This window comes from Coccinella septempunctata, chromosome 3 (assembly GCF_907165205.1).
Source record: "Coccinella septempunctata chromosome 3, icCocSept1.1, whole genome shotgun sequence".
NCBI classification, from domain to species: domain Eukaryota; kingdom Metazoa; phylum Arthropoda; class Insecta; order Coleoptera; family Coccinellidae; genus Coccinella; species Coccinella septempunctata.
The window spans coordinates 32,348,189-32,367,871 of record NC_058191.1 but is presented as its reverse complement, the minus strand read 5'-3'; the positions used below and the strand labels follow the sequence as shown (position 1 = coordinate 32,367,871).

Genomic DNA, 19,683 nt, shown 5'->3' with positions numbered 1-19,683 from the left:
TAGTTTGAAATATTCAGTGCTTCAGATATCCGTTTCAGCTGAATTCGACGGTGGGATAAAATCATGTCGTAAACTACATCATCTTCAATGGAAAATTTACCTCTTCTGACGATTGCAGTCAAATTTTTCACGGTCGCATACGGAGGACATTGATCACCAAGGGTATTAAGCATATTTTCGTAAATGTGCTCATCTCTTAAATACAGGTACTTGTTGATGGCTCGATACTCCAATTTTTCGTTTTTCACAATTTCGGTGGACATCTCCTTTCTTTTCATTTATTGCGTAACTCTGGTTTACTTTTTTGACCTCAAACTTCACAATGACACTTCTAATGAGTTATTGTTCGTTGCTATGGTAAAGCAATATTTTTTTATTCATGGAACTGGTCCAGGCTAACTAGATATCAATAAATCCTCGTATATTCATTGCTTTGCCTTAAAATCGAGTTGCTGAAAGTAATCCTTAGTTTTTACCCTAATAATGTCGTTGTTAGGCCACTTTTCATAACTTTCCGCGCTTTTCTCGCGCAGAGAAACCTTGAAAAAAACTGAACAGGGATTTAGATAACATCAATGATGCTGAATTGTTCTTCCATTATTGACGTGAATGTAGGGGAGAGTTCCTTTGAATTGGACAGCCCATGAACCGGACGCTACAGTTTTCTACTACACTCGATAGTAATTTAGCATCCTTTACGTAAATCTCATTTTCGCAACAAGGTGCGAGCCACAGGGTCAGCCATTTTCCAAGAGATCTCGATCGATGTTGCGAAAATAGGATGTACGTAAAGGATGCTAAATTGCTATCGAGTGTAGCAGAAAACTGTAGCGTCCGGTTCATGGGCTGTCCAATTCAAAGGAACTCTCCCCTATTTATATTCATCGCCTCCTATCCAAACTACACCCATTCCGGCTTTCTCGACAAGAACAGTTCTCAGATTGCTCTAGGTTACTTCAGATTATCTGCAGCTACTCTTGAATGAACTTCAAAGAGGAATTTTCAGAGAACGCAGAATATTCCGGAACATTTATTTCTTATTCTCCGCGGTTCTACAGTTTAGCATAGAATTCCACATGCAGTCGCCCTTGATGTTGTAATGAAATTCGGTGAAAGTCTTCCTGAGGGATGCCGAAGCAGAAAGGTGCCGGGAATATGTACAAAGAAAGAATTCAACGCGTATTCGCTAAGAAAACTCCGACTCATTTAAACAGTTAATAATTTCACTTCGATTCACAATGTTCACTGAGATCTAAACAATAATTACTAATGAAAAAACATAAAAAAAACATCCAACATTCTGTTCAACATCTATTGATATACAGGCTGTATCGAATAGAGTACACCAACCTTTCCCCCAACAGTTAACTGATGATAATTTGGATCTGGGTAAAAATTCAAAACAGATGGAACGAAGAAAATACCTCATCCTCTTTTACTTTTTTCATTATGATTCATTTTATTCGAACAAGTCAAATTCATTTCCGGGTTTTTATTGTTAATAATTTATCTTAGTTTTTTGATACAGTATACGGTTCAATCACTATGTTTCAAGATTTATATTCAACTAAACCATGAAATTCGTTTGGATTGAATCAAATTTTCTCGAAGTGAAAGCTCAATTCGTTTCAGCAAAATTGAAAAACTATTTTTATACCCCTATCAGGTTTCCCACGTCACCATTTCAGATCGAGAAGTTAGATTTCTACTATCTATGGTCCTCATCAGCTCAAACGTTATGGTAGAGTTAATTATATCGAATAATGTACTGTTTTCCTTGAACTCCCTTAGAACATAGATACATGGAATAGCCATTCAGTGCTACGAATGAATTGTTTGTAGACCACACATTCGATGTTTCTCTGTCTAAAGCGACACTAAGGCAGTGGTGTCTTATTGAAATATTTTTTTTTTGGTGTAGCAGGGGGAAAATCTGCAAGTCAGACGAACAACCCTCTCCTGAGGGGGAACAAGTGTAGGGTTTCTCACTCTCCTGAGCTCGAGACCCACTAAAAACCCTTAACTGCTTCTTGAATTTTGGTTCCGGGCATTTGCCTATAAACCGTTCATCTCTTAGTCGGTTTTCTTCTCGCACACTATCGTGCTGGGATTTATGTGTTTATCCTCAATTGGATTAACTCTTTATTGAATTTTTTAATAAGTTTCTGCTGTTATTTTAATGTCTTTTTAATTGATCTCTTGGTCTCCTTCGGTAAATTCGCATTCTCCTTTTGTCTTCTTCTGGGTCGTAGTCCATTAGTCTCCTGAGTTCTTGATTCGGATGGTTTTTCGCTGTTTCGAATAGTTTCTTTGATTTTCTGTTCATGAATTCCGTTATGGTTTCAGATTTTAGGTCCCTATAAATCTGTCTATTCCTGACAAACGAAGGTGCATTTATTGCACATCGTAGCAGCTTGTTTTCAGTGGCCTGAATTCTTTTGATATGGCTCTTTGCCGCGAAACCCCAGGCAACTGATCCATAAGTCAGTTGAATTGAAAAATTCACATGCGTCCTGTCTATTCGTATTGAAAATTGATGCGCCAATGATGTCCGAATCAACTGTCTCAATTGTGATTGGCAACACTAAGCAACTATCTCACTGCAGTCTTTGGAATGTTTATTTTCCATTCCATGTATCTATGTTCTGAGTGAACTCTAGACTCCTCTTTCATCTTAATTAAATTTTCCGTATATTACATGGGTCAACACGAATTTTGATTTTGATAAGAGAATAATAAATTCAGATAGATTTATCGATAAAAAATTTAGACTTGCTTTTTGTATCAAGAGGGTGGTTGATTAATATTTTTGAAAATCTCCAGTTCAAATTTTCATTTATTTTATCGATGAATCGAAACGAATATAAGCATAAAAAATAAAAAGTAGTTGAAAAACTATTTGAAAATGAAACTTGTTACTTCTTTTTTATGTTCATGAGCACTTTTTCTCAACAAATTTAGTCATCTTTTCGTTTCATTCGCCCAGATAAAGTAGTTTCCATGAAAATGTTTACCTTAATCTTCTGAGTATAATTTGGACCAAATATTAACTCAGTGAGATATCTTATCTTTGACCTATAAATAAATGGATCTAATATTTTTGTAGTATATTTAGACCACTCTATTCTGGTTCGGAGTTCAGTTTTTCTAATTTACATTTGCAGCATTTTTCAGGGCATTTTAAGGGAACACGAGCATTCATTTCAGCTACGAGATTGCAGGAATTCCTGATATGTTAGGGGAGCCAACTTTTTCTGAGTTCTTTCAGCCATAAAACCCTGACTCACTTGACTTATCTGATCAAGAATGGAACTGTACTGTGTGCCTCCCCGGGGTTCAATAACACACTCTGGGGTCATATTCAGGGAACTACCGCCAGATTCGGAGTAATTTTATTGCTGTTGCTTTTTTGTCGAGGTTCGTGGAATTCGGCGGTAGAGCCTTAAAATCATCAAAATCTCTGCGACACCAGTAGGGTTCGTTAAGGGAGGAGAAATACGCCACGAAAAAAGGGTCTCAGAGTAGGACGCCACAATAGTATAGTTGTGGGTATATAAGGGTGAGAATACATAAATTACGGTCACATGTTTATATTGAAAGTGTCGTTTCCACTATTGAATTTTTAACAAGTTTTCCTTTTAATTTCTGTGCATCTTTGGGAAATGTGAATTTGTATTGTACCTATCTGATTTCGATTATATAGAATCGAGTATAGAATATAGATACATATTACGTTGGCTTTCTAAGGTGTTATTTGTTCAAATTCAGACTTATCCAAAAACACTGCGCAAAAAAATTAACGCACATTATGGAAATCTCAAATTCATTCTACAAGTGGAGGTGTTCTCAATGATAATTATTTTTATCAGAATTATGCATGCATATGTTATCCACTTTCAACGGTTTTCTTCAATAAAGATGTTTTTTCCCAGCAAAAATAAAAAAAGAAGATATTATCAGATTTTGAATGTATTGGCTCCATTCTAAAATCAGTTGTTCTCGATCAATTCTAGTGATCAATAGTTTTTTTTTCGTTTGATTTTCTACACTCGATCGCTATGCAACGCGAAAAACGCAAGAGGAATATGCCCAAGCGGTAGTTTTGCGAGAAGAAGGGTGGACATACACAAGAATTGTAGGAAGGTTTGGAGTTTTCCATACAACTGTGTCCAGAATGTTGCAACGATTCAGGGAGAGAGGTATGAATGTCCGAAGACCAGGACAGGGTAGACCACGGGTACCAAATGCCATTCAAGAACGTTACTTGAGAGTTTCTTCGTTGAGACAACGGTTTGCAACCGCTCGCCTCCTTCAAATTCAGCTTGAGCAAACTCATGAGGTGCAATTTAGCACTCAGACAATAGGAAATCGCCTCAGAGAATATGATTTAAGGCCTCGTGTCGCGGCAAGAGGCCCAGCTCTTACCCCAGCCATCGAAAGGCGCGTTTGGATTTTACGAGAGAGCATATCCATTGAAAAGAGGCCGATTGGGAAAGAGTTCTCTTCACAGATGAGTCTACATTCTGCCTCTACCATTGTGATCGACGTTCCCTTGTATACAGACGTCCACATGAAAGATATGCTCAGTGCAATTTCCTGAATACTACTGGTTTCGGGGGAGGATCGATTATGGTATTGGGTGGAATATCTTTGACTGCTCGCACAGACCTAGTGGTTGTTGATAATGGAGCTATGAATGCTGATAAGTATATAAGGAACATTCTTGAAGAGCATGTAGTGCCATTTGCCCCATACATTGGTGAAAATTTCATTTTTATGGACGATAATGCCAGACCCCATCGTCCGCGCATCGTTCAGGAGTACCTTGAAGAGGTTGAAGTCTCTCGAATGGAATGGCCAGCCAGAAGTCCAGATCTCAATCTGATTGAACAGGTTTGGGACAACCTCAATAGAAGGCTGAGAAGTTCAGAAATTCATCCAGCTACTTTTAATGACTTAGGAAGACAACTCGGAGAAATCTGGGAAGGATTAGATCAGAACATTTCGAGATCACTCATTTTGAGTATGACTCGTCGTTGCCGAGCTGTAATAAACGCAAGGGGTGGAAATACCAAGTATTAAATCACTTATCAGCATTTCAGTATTTTGAAAATTGTTCATTTCTCTTCTTTCACATGAGATTCGGTGAAATCCTGAATTTTTCTTCCATTTAATGTGTCTTGTTTCGTTCAAAACCTTCCCGAGAGAACATAAAAAATAAGTTATAAAGTCAATGTAGAGTTAACTTTCATTAAAATTGAGATTTTCAGAATGTGCGTTAATTTTTTTGCGCAGTGTATATAAATATAATATTGTACCTCTATAGATCGAGAATACATACAAAATATCGATACATTTTCTGTACAGTATTTTACGATCTAAAATATTTCTTTCGTTTGTTTTTCTATGACCTTTTACATCGGATAAAAAACAACGCACAAGCGGAATGGATAGAGAATTTTGACAAACTATTCATGACATTAGTGACCTGTACCAAAATCCAGCTTTGCCTTGACCTCACTCTCACATAAGAGCCCTTAATACTTCTACGCATTTTTTTCTTAAGTCACCACAAATCTGATTTCGGAAGAAAGAGTCTGCGTGAGACTAGACAATTACCAAACAGCATCGAAAGGACACCGAATAATCAAGGGAAGAATCGGGGTATTCCTGACGATTTGTCAGTTCCTCGGAGTCCTTAGTCCCTTGTAACTTTTCGGTCTTGTTTACCCTCTTCACATCTAACCTAATAGACATTATTCAGTTTGGTTTCATCAAAATCTTCTGGGGTAGCCACATACGAGAAAAGGTAATTTGTAGGAAAAACGACTTCGTTCTGCAAGATTAATAGAAGGTTTCGGAAATTGAATCAGCATGCACTAGCTGATAGATGAGAGTGGAAGTATCTGGAACGAATAATAATTAGTCGCTCCTTCTCCAAGATGAATTCGTGGCTTGCGAAATTGGTCAAGGATACGGTATTTCACGATGTATTCTGGTTCACTGGTAGATTGTATTCTGTGTAAATTATTCATTTATTGGAGTTTCAAAATGTTAGAAACGGTTTTCGATATTAAAATGAAAGCCAAATAAAGGTAGGAACTTTCCGGTAATATGTTGGTAGCCCTAAGAATGAAACGGAGTAGTAATAAAACATTTTACTTCGAAAAACCTACCCCGGGTTTCATAAAGCTTGATCGGGGAATCAACACTTGATTGACGAATAATTCAGTCATGGTCATTCAGAATATCATTCTCGCATCAAATTATGATGTTCATACGTTCATTCAATTATTCTCAATTACTACTTCTTCAATATATTCAGAAATGGAAAGGTTTCAGTGATTTGGTTCGAGAAATAGAGGTACTGTCAAATCGTTGATCGGACAATCAAAGTTTTATGAAACCCGCAGCCAGTTTTTCAAATATTCAAACGAATGGTGTTGCGCTAAAAGGCGTCATCACAAATAAGCTTAAGAAAATACAGGGTATTGTAACCCCTAAGCAACAGGAGGTTTTGTGTAATGAAATATTTTCAGCAACTTTTGTACCTGCTGCACTAGATCCTTAGTCACTTTGACAAAGATGAGGAGTTATAAGGTGAAGTTGAGGACTTGAAATTTTTAATTTCTTATTGCGAGGCCTTCTTTCAAAAGAAATATGGGGATCCTATTCCTATTTCCTCTTAGCTAATATTAGAGGTTATATTGGTGAGATGCTAGAACCCTCTAATACCCCTTTTCTACAGCAGCTTTCTTCTAACAATGAACCATCGTTTGAAAAATTGTAACCTACCTCGAAATTTTGTAATCTCTTATTTCACGGACACAAAATTGGGGAAGGATATTCTGCTTTTACTCAACTAGCTCAAGAAATGGAAAATCTAATTTTCAATCTTACTATGTCAGGCTGCTTTCTTGGCTCAGTAGTCAAAAGGCTTGTTTAAGTGACTTGTTTAGGTATTTTCATTTCAATTTCAATTTTGAAGCATGCAGGATGTACCAGATCGAAATCTAGATTCTACTCCCTGACTGGGCAATCTTGATCCATGAACTTTTGAAATGAGGATATTATTAGATCTGTGAAGGCTATTAAATTTTATATGAAATTTGCAGTATTTTTAGAATTGTGCATAATCACCAACTGAGCCAGCAGAATATTCATTAAAACTTTTATTTATCGAATTCATATAAAACAAACACCGCTATATGTTTGGATCCAGTTCATTGTTGCATCTATTAATTTTTCTATTGACAGTCTCATCCGATTACCTCGAAAACTGACCTATGTAATTAATATATCATTCATTCATTTGTTAATTTTTGGGAAAAATCTATTTTATACATATATGAATAAACTGATTTCCAAATCAAACAAAAGAGAACGTTTGTTTATAATTAACCGACTAATCAACTATACAAAAAGAGTGATATATTGACAATACGTCAGTAAAAATAATGACACTAACAATGGGTGTTAAAAGGGAAATTTTTCTGGAGTGCATTTCAAGAATTTCAAACCGTTAAAAGTTTGAAACCTTTGTGGAATTTCAACGTTGATTTGACTTTCCAATGACAACTAAATGGTGGAACGGAAATAGAACAAGAGATTTTTTTCTGCAAAAGACCTTATTTTTGTCACTTTCTACCTTGTTTTTATTTTACCTATCTGTTCAGTAATTTCATTGCATTGGTTGATTTATTGTAAAATGTGGATATAATTTCAACTTTCTCTACTACTGCGGAAAAGTGACACAAAATACGACTTTTATAAAAGACGACAGCTTTGTATAATGAGTATTTGAGCCTTTACAACAAGTTTCGATGGTGAAGTTTCCGAGAGTTGTTCAATGCATCAGATATTTTGGAAAGGAGCAGTCAAAATGCACGATCCATAGCGTTCATTGATAATCGTTACTGTTTAATTACCTACTTGTTAAAAATGAAATTGCAATAATACAATAAAATATAATTCAATAAAATAAAAATGCTTATTGAGGATTGGGGGGTATAAGAAAATGTTTGTATCGAACTAAAAACTGAATTTTCTCATCCCTCTTCTATTCCATAAGACAACTTTCCGACCCTGGTTGATATTTTTTTGAGGACTCTCAAATTGCAAAAGCTGATCTTACAGTTCAAAACATAGGAATGACGAAAAACATACCTAAACACAGAGTGCAAGAATCGAGGAAAGAACTGTTTTTACAAGTTAGTGTTTTCAGCACCGTCTGTCGATGTTTTCGAAAAATCTTTATAATTTTTTTTTCCTCTGCATTTTGATAGTTTTTTTTTGTAATTCATATGTTTGTAATGCAAGGTAACACTTCATAGTTCAAAGAGTCCTGTAGAAGAACCCAATCAGGGTCTAAACACAGATAGAGATAAGACACCGAGTTTCCTTCTTATTGTCTTGAATCCCTCAACCTGACTTCATATCAAGCTTCGATAGAGAATTGAATCAATTCTATGACTTTTGAGTGTACGAGTTTTTCAATTCCCGTTTTTATTCTCTCATGGCATACACCTACTCTACTATATCAAGATTAAACCAACTTTCTCTATTTCACCCAACTCAACACAGCGAGTGGGGCAGATAGAAGAATCGCATTGTCCAGATGTTTTTCTTGGCCCCCATTCAACGGCGAGCCGTTCTCATAAAGAATGGAAACACCGCTTATTGTTGCCATACAAAGAAGAATAACGTGAATGCTCTCAACGGGAGCTATAAAATATCGATAATCCTTTGCGATATTGCCCAGGACTTTCCCTTGAGCGTATGAAAAGTATGTAAGTCCAGTCTAGCACGAGGATGGGCGTGACCCCTGTGAAACAACTACACGTAGTTGTCGATCCTTCAGCTTATCCTTGTCACGCTATTGCTTGCGAACAAATTATTGCCCTTATCAGTAATAACCGAGGTCGTGGAGGAAACGTATCTTCGTGAGCTGTTATATTAGAGTTTGATGGATTTTGATCGCTGATATTATACGAGACACACATGGCAACATTGAAAGCGTGTTTGAATAATCCACTGTTGATTTTACTGTTGGTTTTTCTCGGTTTACCACAACCTATGTCTCGCTTCTCAAAAAACGTTGCCAGTTTCTCATAAAGATTAATCGTTTCCAAAGTCAACTCAAAAAGGGAACATTCATCTAAACCAAATGAAAATAGGTGCAAGTGCAATCTCGGATCACAAATATTCTTCACGAAATAAAGCAATCGATAGTTATGTATAGGAAAGCGTATAACCAACTGTGGTGTTTTTTTTTTAACGCTTTCTTCGTTCTTTTTCTTCAAAAATAAGCGTTCCTTTCTCGATTTGTCAGGGGATGTTGCAAGAAAATTCGCTTGCTGAGTATAAGGTATTTTTGGCGAAGAATATATCCTCTTTGTCAATTCCTTAGTCACTATAGGTCAACAGACAAAAGTATGAATACTTTCAATAGATCTTTTGTCGATATCTAGATGTCAGCATTTAGTTGAAACTCAAAGAGCGCTTCATGTTTCATTTTTCCACCACGTTATGTGGTGAGCTATATTTACCACTTCAGGCTGATGGCCCTCTGCTTATGATTTATTTACTGAAAATCACAGGACGAAATTTGTCGTTAGCTCATCATACTATGAGTGGAATACATAGAATCAAGTCCACTTGACTAGCCATCAGAAAAATACAATATTCGACATTTTCATATCGCGGCCTCATTCAATTTAGGAAATTGTTCGATGAAATAGGGCTGCACAGAGGGGAGGCCATTATACTTTTCAGGTCAGAAGTCACAAGGACCCTCGCCCCATCAGTATAGAAAGCTTTTCCAAACAGAGCCATAAATCTGAACGTGGTACGAAGTTCCAAACTCCTACTCAGAACCAATTATATTATGTGGGGATGTTCGGGAACCCCTATATCCTAACGCTGCCCCTTATTTTTTTCAGAAGCACCCTACAACGAGGGTGGAAGTATATGTTAATCCCATCATGACATCCAACCACCCATAAATATTTACATTCTGGTTGGATACAACTAGAAGGATGTAATATGCATTTTGCCCAATTATTTCCTATTATTGCTTATGGAGATCACTCCCTATATGATGAAAGAATTTTTTATACCGTAGGACCCCCATGACGAATATGAAAGATTTAATTCATTCTGAAATTTTATAAGGAATAAGAACTATTTACTCATCTTTTATTGATAAATTTCACATAGGGGGAGTCCGGTAGACTTGATCAGGTAGGAGACTTGAACCACCTCAAATATTTCAATTCAAATTTCGCGCTGCCGGTATCATGAATAGCTTGCGACATACTCGTAACAAGGCACAACTAGTAGAGGCTCCATTTTGGCTGTCATCATAACAGTTCGGAAGTGAGAGGGTTGACCTTGATTTTGTTGTTAGGAAGTAAGAAATTGAATAATTTTTGTTTGTTGCACTCTCTGAAAAGTTCAAAAGGTGCTTGGTGTTATTTAGTTTTGTTGCATTCATTGATTAATATTTTTTTACAAACGATGAGCATTTTTCATAGTAGTTGTAAAAGTTTCAAGAAAACATCTGTTGAATAGACTAAAAGGGATTGCGGGAGAGTTGACCCATGCTATGGTCTGGAGATATAATAAGTGGTCCTCGAAGTGGTCCAAGTTTCCCTCACTGAGCTCTCACATAATAGTTTGATTCAAAAAAAGAAAATTGAATTATAGAAATAAATATAAAAAAATATACAAAGGTTCAAAAAAGTAAAAAACATCGCGGAAATAAGGGAGAGTGATTCTAAAATAGAAAATATGTATTTCATAAGCTGATACATCTGATAATAAAAACCTTGACATAGACAATCGTTGGTCATTGGAAATTGTTTTCTTTCAATGTTTTTCCTGATAAACAAACTTATGGTCAAGTCTCTCTCGCCCCCTGTTCAACTCTCCCATGCTCGCTCCCATGGGTTAGGGAGACATGAGCCAATTTTCGGTTCGTAAAAAAGAATTGCTGTACTCAAAATGTTAATCTCACCATCACTCTACATTTATCTATCGTTACCTATTTGGGCATGATAACTTCAAGCAAAAAAATGAGTTGCTACCATTTATAGATACAACTTAAGTGGATTCAGAGTGAAAAGGGGTTCAACTCTCCCAGACTCCCCATATTTGAATTTGAAATTGCGTCGATGGAAAACTATAGTATCCAAGGGTAGGTGTTCCACTTGCAAATCAATTAATCATTCCCTTCTAAGTCGGCAGGAGTTATGACAATATAATTCATAAACTGTATGTAATGATTTTTCCAGTAAACTGGCTTTTGGTGCAATAAATTCGAACGATAAATGAGAAGAAACGTATTGCTCTCGAATAGAAAAATCATTGGATTATATCAATATTCGTTAGGTTCTAACTTCTTCTTTTCCTTTCCATTTCCAATAGTCTTCTGCTTTCTCTGCTTTGTGCCCTTATCGATTTCTTTCCTGTGGCAACGAGTTCCAGATTTCTTTCTGTGGCTTTGGGGGTCTAGATTTTTGTTTCCGTACGTTTTGACAGTTCTTCCTCTGGCATCTTCTTCACAAGATCTCTCCAGAACCTTCTGCGAGCCTTTTAACCAATCTGACGACATCTTATACCTAGAGTTCTTTCCCTATATCAGAACTGCTTACTCTCATGGTCTCTGAGGGAACTCCTCTGAGAAAATGATGTTCAGTAAGTATTATTCAACCCTCACTGCCGAACATAGTGCGGCAAGATAAGAAATCACTGTTATGTACTATATTGACCCATGCAAAAATTACTTTATGGGCTGTTACCAACTGGAATTAGATTTTTTCAATGTCACTAATTAGTGAAAAGAGTATATTTCAATACGGAGATTAGTGCATTGCTCGGTGCACTGTATGAATTGACAAAAATGAATGTGCGAAATAAAATATGTACAGAGAAAATAAAATTAAAATTAAAATAAGACCAATTATTCGTTTTCTCGTCCTTCAAAATCTAGCCATTACTTGATTCGTATTTTCTTTTTGGACTTGTATTGTATTTAGATATTAGTGCTGTCTATTTTTGTATTACAAATGAATGTCAGTCTAGTCGTTTCATACTTCTTTAAGCTCGGTAATTTTCAGTAAGGCTCTGAGTGGATATATGCAGTAACGATTATATTCGTTGGCAAAACACTTGCTGAAAAGCGTGAAATCACCGAATGAGGAAAGTCTGAGTATCGTGCCAAAAATTTCCACCCGAGTTGCCAAATGTTCGACCGAAATTTATTCTGTGGAAGATTGATTTTTGCCATATAAGAACTTCTATTCTGGAGCTCATTGCTCTCGAGACCAGCTACAGCCCAGTATTTACATTATTTGGGAGCATTCACTCACTGTCATCGTCATTCATCATCAATCAAACGGGTCAATTTGAATTCGGGGCTAGGGAAATGGTTTCCTAACTTCGGGGTTATTCGAATATTTTCGAGGATTTCCATCATTCAGTTTCCATTCTGACAGTGGACATATTTCACTCCGAATCCCTCTTTTCAGAACTTCTAAAGGCGTTGAAATACCACAGTCTCGGAAAAGTCTAAACATCATCATCTAAGTGTCTTATGCCCTTGTATTTATCGGGAAATCAATGCTTGATTGACGGATCCGAATACATTGTTTTCCATTTCCATCGATAATTCAATTAGGAGCATTTATAGGTTCAATATTCGTATATATCCAATTGCTACTTCTTAGGTATATTCAGTAAAGTGAAAATATAAGTAATTTAATCTGGAAACCGAATACATTCGAAGTTTAGTGGAACCTGCTGTCAGAATACGATTTTATTGTTGTATAATCCTACGATGATAAACCTTGAGAAAAATTATTGGAATAATGGTTATCTAATCAAATCAAGATCGACACCCAATTCTTTGTCAGATAATTCCCAATTCTGTCGAAAAATATCCACGATGATGTATAAATTTATAATAAAGAACAGCAAATTTTGAGAAATCCTAGGTGGAGGAGCAATGTCACTATTTGGTTCGGGTTTCCTTTTGATGTTTTCGATTTTATACACCAACATCCACGCACTGTTGTCTGTTGTGTGATATCGGATTGCTGATTGATCAAGTTTTGAATTTTCTTAACCTTATATTTTCTTGTGACTTCTTCCAATGCCACTCGAATAAATGGTGAGTGAATTTGGGTACTTAGGTAAAAAACTGTTTTGAGATTGTCATATCTGGGAAATAATAGTCCTCTGGTGTGTCAAGAGTTTTCGAATTTGAAAGATATTTCGTAGTCAAATTGTTATTAATTCGTGTCTAATACTAATTTCCTACGTATCTTTGACAAAAAAGTTTATCTTCGAACAGAATCATTTGGTGTTCACTAACATGAGTTGCTTAACTACGCCACATGTTTCGTTATCACAATAGCATCTTCAGGTGGGTGAAGGTAACTTAAGGTGAAGGTAAAGTTTATTATAACCTTGCACTGCCATATCAGATTCCACAGTGAACTTTGAGGGTGTATTGTGGTATGTATACTAAGGATCATATACCTAACAGGATGGTGTTAATGTATATGTACATATTTCTTCAACTTTCTACCGCTATGATGAAAAAACATAATACTCAATACTGTGAATATGGAAGCATCTTGAAGATGTCAAAGTCACATCTTACATCCTATTAAGCCTTACTGTATATAATTGATAGCTCTAATGGATGTCGAACTTTTTGCAATTCACAAGGAAAAAATGAAAATTGGACACTCAAACGATCTCAATAAGAAGGAGAGTAACAATTTTATTGATACATGAATACTTCTGCAGCCTGCAGCCTATTACCCCAACTACTCAGAAATTTGCATCTTGGACAGAAAAACAGATATTCATCTATTTTTCAATCAGTTTTCATTTCATTAATTCTCTTTCACCACTAGAGATTAAAGGAAAAGTCTCGGGACAACTTGAATGTCCGGATTACGTTGTTTCTTATTACTTCGGCATCATCAAACATCAATTCGCTAAAAACAACGATATTGAAAACATTCAAGCATTGCCATAATGCCCACAATACTGCCAATGTTTACTCTGATGTCCAAAAGATTCAAAAACATCTTTTTTCAATTTTGATTAAATGTTCTCTCAGAGCATTTGGCAATCTCAATCCATTTGGAAGATCTAGGTTGCGAATCCTAAAGACACAAAAAAGAACTGATCGATTGTTCTCCTTTGTTCGTTGTTGTCAGCATACAAATTTACTACTGCTAAAATTCATCCTAAACTCTGTGGATTCGTTCAAGTACATTTTTTGAAAATGCCAGCCATATGTTTCGGATCATATGAGCTATATTCTTTCATTTTCGAATTTGTTTTTTTGGAAAATGTCACCTCTAAAACTTGAGTCTACAATTCTTCGAATTCCTCATTATAAAGATGAAAGAATTCACCCTTTGAAAATAATTTAGCAAAGGAGAATCACGATACCAATAGCTCAACTCTAACGAGTTATTTTGAGGTGTTTGATCTTGTCATTATCATACGAGGAACCTTCTTGTAAAGGTATTCATGTCTATATGAATGTTCTTCCAAGCGCATTGGCATTTCCATCCGAAATTCACTAATTGCATTGCAAAAACCAACTTGTCAAACAGGTATCCTTATGTGGTCGTCAAGGAGCTGGTACTTCTGAACTCGGTTTTACGACCTAATGTAGCACAGCTTGAAAATTGGAGCCGTAAAAGCTTTATTATGTTTCGCCCTCAACTTTGTTTATGACGTTCCAATTATGGACGTGAAAATATCCAAGAATAAGAGTGTTCTTTTTGGTTTTAATCATATCTTCATGAGTTTTCACCAAATAATCACTATCTTCTCAATTCGACAACCCTATCTTCTTAGTTTCTTGAACGATACAACCTGTTTCTTCTTACGAACACGAAAATCATATCTCCTCAATTTGGTCTGCATAACAGTAATATTTCTTGAATTTTTTCAAAAGAGTTTTTCCAAAGCCCTCTCATCTACTGCTCTTACCTTATGCATAGGTGTTCCCCAAAAATCATTGAAGAATATATTAATTAGGGGTGAATGCGGGCGTAGATCTCTATTGTCTTTAATTGCACTAATATCGTCGAACACAAAACCGCAATAACAACTGTTATAATAACATAAAAGGCATGTCAATATTATCACACCACTTAGAACGTGTTTGAGAGCCATAATCACTCTTTACAGGTCCTCACATTGAATTGACTAAAAAAATTGACAATTTTTATCGTCTCGAAGACCTAATCCAATAACCCAGATGATGATTTTCGTCGATACAATATGTTTCAATAGTTCAATTAAAATAGATGTCACTGAAACTTGTCTCTGGACTGGATAATCAACAGATACATTGTTCATCCATAACACAAATTAATCCTACTCCATCTCGACCGATATATTTGAATATATAACAGACGTAACGTTAGAACTACTAGATAATTCAATTTTTATTCACAATCATCTTCGGCGTGGAGGCTACCGCAGCATCAGAAGCGATACTGCCGAAGAAATTGTCGGTTTCGAGTTCAATCGGGTCTAGAGAGCTGTGATGGCGTAGTGCGTCTGTGCCTCACGTGACCTATTATCCAGTGGCCTTTGCTCAGGCGCGAACTAGATCGAAGCGAATACATTAAAATGTGCCCGACGTCGAAAACTACCTAGAAATTCGACAACGAAGAGGGGTGTTTTGAAAGGGATATCTCTCATATAATTGAGAGCCATTAGCTGAGAGATAATTCTGCAGACAATCGACTATATGTAGGCAGGTATAGATGGTCAACTTTCAGTGACCATTGTTCTTGAAGGTTTGTTTCGAGTAACCACTTGAATGCCGTGCTCCGTGTCTAGAGGACCAAATAAAACTGCACGAATCGAAACAACGTCAAGAAGGACCAAATGTATTGAAAGTTTTTCCTTATTTTAATAGTCTTTCAGAAAAAACGAGAAGATTCGGTTTCAAATTCAACATATGAACTGTTTCATTTCCTGTATTTGTGGAAAACTTACACGTGTGAAACGTCTCAACCTCTAGAAATAAGAAACGCGAACATAAAAATAACATTAAATAAAGATATCAATACATCAAAGATTGTTCTGATACAGGAGACAACATGATGGATTGGAATAGCAATAAAATTTTGATGACAGAGCCTGATCATTATAAACGAAAAACTAAAGAGTCCAAGTGGATTTTGTTGAATCAAAATATAAAATAGGCAATACTCTTTCTGACGAAAATGATGTATTTTTTATGAAATATCTTCGAAACGTCACATTTTGAAATGAACATTTCAACCGTTTTCCAAAAAAAAATTATTTTAAGTACGTAAAAATGAAAAATAAAAATTGTTATTTAAAATTTAAAGCGTTTTGTTTCAATTGCACAAGTTGGCAACATCGACTGAAATACACAAATACACTATCTTGATGAGATAGACAAAGATGGCTGTCTATGAAGTCTGGGACGAACGAGGAAGGTCGTAAAATTTTATGGGATTTTTATGGCCGGTTGCTGTTGAGGTTCGTCAGTGAGTACGCGCCTTATGATGGCAGTGAATCAACAGCTGTTATTTTATAAACAAGCGATTGTTCTTTTCTTCTTCTAGTAGGCGCTGTTGCCAAATCGTAAACTAGAGACGAAGCTATTTAAATTTTAAAACCTCATATTTGAAGAATGATTTTGAATAGTTTCCGCGGTGCATTTGAAAAATTCATGAATGAAACTCATGATTATTCAGATCAAACTTGCGTATGATGTGATAACCCAAATAGAGTATAATTCCCCATTGTTCAGTAGGAATAGATCGTACTCGGATTGATTTACTGAGGAAAGAACTGATATCCGTTAATTTCAAGATTGAATGAATCAATTAGGTTATCTATGGAATCAATTGTTTCGGTGTACTTACAATCGATTATTTCAATTCTTTTATTGATTATGCTTCAGAGACTGGGAGTGTTTCAGAAGATGCAGAGTCCTCCCAGATTGAATTTCAATCGATATCTGGTCAAAATCAAGTTGAAACAGATTAACTTTGTATTTCATTCAAAACATATTGTTGAAAAATTATATAAAATGACTCCAATCAAAAAACTGCTCAACGTAAAATTCATGAAGCGCAATGTTTCATAACGAAATCATGCCTAATATCACGATCTAGAGAATGAGGATATTATTCTGAAATGTAATCGCCAAGCATGCTCCCAGTCCCACGTTATATGCAAGTACACCTATTATGCCTGTTTAATCCACAATAGTTTCCTTTTTCCTTCATTCAGGTATTATTAAAAATAACAAAGAGTTGAGTAAAATGTTGATAAGGCATCGTAAGGTTCTATATTACCTACTTCCTGTATTTCGGTCAACAGGTAATTCACTCGAATGGGTATGATTGAGGGCTTGTTTGTTTTATACTGCCCCAAAAAAATGTTTTCCATTCAATTACAACGAAATAAAAGTTGATTGCTCTTTCCAAGGGTCCATTTGTTCGATGGACTGTTAGCGAGTAATTCTAGAAACAAGCTATAACTGTGAATGTACATGGAAATTAGTGTAAGAGAATGATTAAAACGGATTCGCCTGATTGCATGAATGCAGGTAGGTAAAATACAAGAAGAGAAATTTTTTTAAATACATTGGTTTTATTGTAGTCATTATCGTTATGCCGTTCAAAATTATATGTGCTTCTCATTTCCGAATGAATTCATTAATTCAGTGTGTTGGAAAGGTTGGGCAGTTTTTGAATAACTTGTAAGAGAATACGTATTTGGTATTGGTAATAAGGTCCTATAATTTGCAGAGGAAGTGTAGCACTTTTCTACAATCGGTGTACCTAATTTACACTCGATTTTAGTATTCGTTTGCTGATTGGATTTATACCAGTGTAGAGGAGGTGTAGTTTATCTACACCTAGTCAAATTGAGGTGTAATATTAGTGTTCTCTGGTGTGAAATGCAAAATTTTATGCTAATGTCACGGACGTCAGAGTAATGTATTTCAAAATGGATACGATTGAATTTAAAATTTGCAATAAGTTCATCACTTTACGAGAGGAAGAAAAAGTAGCAAATCTTCTGAGAAATATAATGAATCAAAATAATTAGTCTATGAGAGTGACAACCTAAAGTCAGTGTTTTTTCATTCCTTTACACTGAAAATCAGCTGATTCAAAGTGTAGTGTAGATTACAATACACTAATAAATAGACGAAAAGACTAATTATGTTATTTGCAATTCGTGTTTCTTATGGTTAGTAGGTATTACAAATACTTCGGGATTCAAAATAAATTATGAAAGGGTGAATTCTGCAGAAAATAGCATTGTCTTTCTTGAAGGGTTCCAAGCATTGTGATGATCTTTCGTATTTCAGTGCTTTTTCTATTTCTATTAAATTTTCTATCGAGGCAGCAATGAAATTTCGGAATTCTCCACAATTGAAAAGAGGTCTTGAACCATAAATATCACACCCATTTCTATTCCAGATGTCCACCGTTCCACTAAACGAAGATAACGCTCTTAAACATATAATCTCTATAAAAAAGGAAGTAAGGAATCAATATCGTTCAATAAATGAGTGTATAAATAGTTGAAGTAACAGCTGACCTCTACTTCTACACAAATTCAAGAACACCGGTTAATTTTAGGAAACATTTAATTGTTCTTTCTTGAAATTTTCATTGTTTCACTCGCTCACCTCATTTAGTCGATGAATTATTTTGAAAATTTCAATTCATAACATCGTAGCGTCGTTTTGTTACATTATTACTGCTATTATTAGTGATACAGTCGAGTGAGCCAACCGGAAATGAATTAGCATGGAATGAATAGTAAAATCGAAATTATTCTCAGTTGTCATCCCAATTTATGAAGGTACATAGTGAACTTTGGGTCAGGTCATAATGCGCCATAAACTCCGAATGAATATTTCTCATGAAAACGATTTTAATAATGATAGGAATAAATGGAGCTTCGTTGATGATAGTTATCCAATGAAAACCATTAGTTTGGTATTTAGATCAGAACAAACAAAACAAAATAAACTATTTATTTCGCTTCATCAGCTAGACAAGCAATACTAATTTCATGTCATTCGATTAGGATAAATGTTACATCATATTATTACGTTCAGCGTAGAATATTTCATGATAGTTTGGAAAAATGAAGTTTTTTACAAAACCTTTTCTATTCCCTACGACTGCATCGTATGCATTTCATTTTGCGGTTGATTTTCTTAATTCAAAAATGTCCTCAACTTTCAGGAAAACAAAATAACCAACATAAACTGAATAATTATGAGTTTCATTCATGAATTTTTCAAATGCACCGCGAAAACTATTCAAAATCATTATTCTTCAAATATGAGGTTTTGAAATTTAAATCGCTTCGTTTCTAGTTTACGATTTGGCAATAGCGCCTACTAGAAAATAAAAAGAACAATGGCTTGTTTATAAAATAACAGCTGTTGATTCAACCATCATAAGGCGCGTACTCACTGGCGAGCCTCAGCAACAACCAGCCATAAAAATCCCATAAAATTTTACAACCTTCCTCGTTCGTCCCAGACTTCATAGACTGCCATCTTTGTCTATATCATGAAGATAGTGTATTTGTTGTCATTTATTGTCAACGCATATTTCAGTCGATGTTGCC

At 35.6% G+C, this 19,683-nt stretch overlaps 1 protein-coding gene across 1 annotated transcript in view; it reads right to left on the bottom strand.

The window, feature by feature from the left end:
- LOC123309151 (protein O-mannosyl-transferase Tmtc3) overlaps window positions 1-15,515 on the bottom strand; it is a 65,512-nt gene extending 49,997 nt beyond the window's left edge. The window contains exon 1 of the mRNA XM_044892111.1: window positions 15,022-15,515. Within this exon, the coding sequence (XP_044748046.1) occupies window positions 15,022-15,207 (186 nt within the window). The 5' untranslated portion in view covers window positions 15,208-15,515. The remainder of the gene's footprint in view (window positions 1-15,021) is intronic.
- Window positions 15,516-19,683: the final 4,168 nt, after the last annotated feature.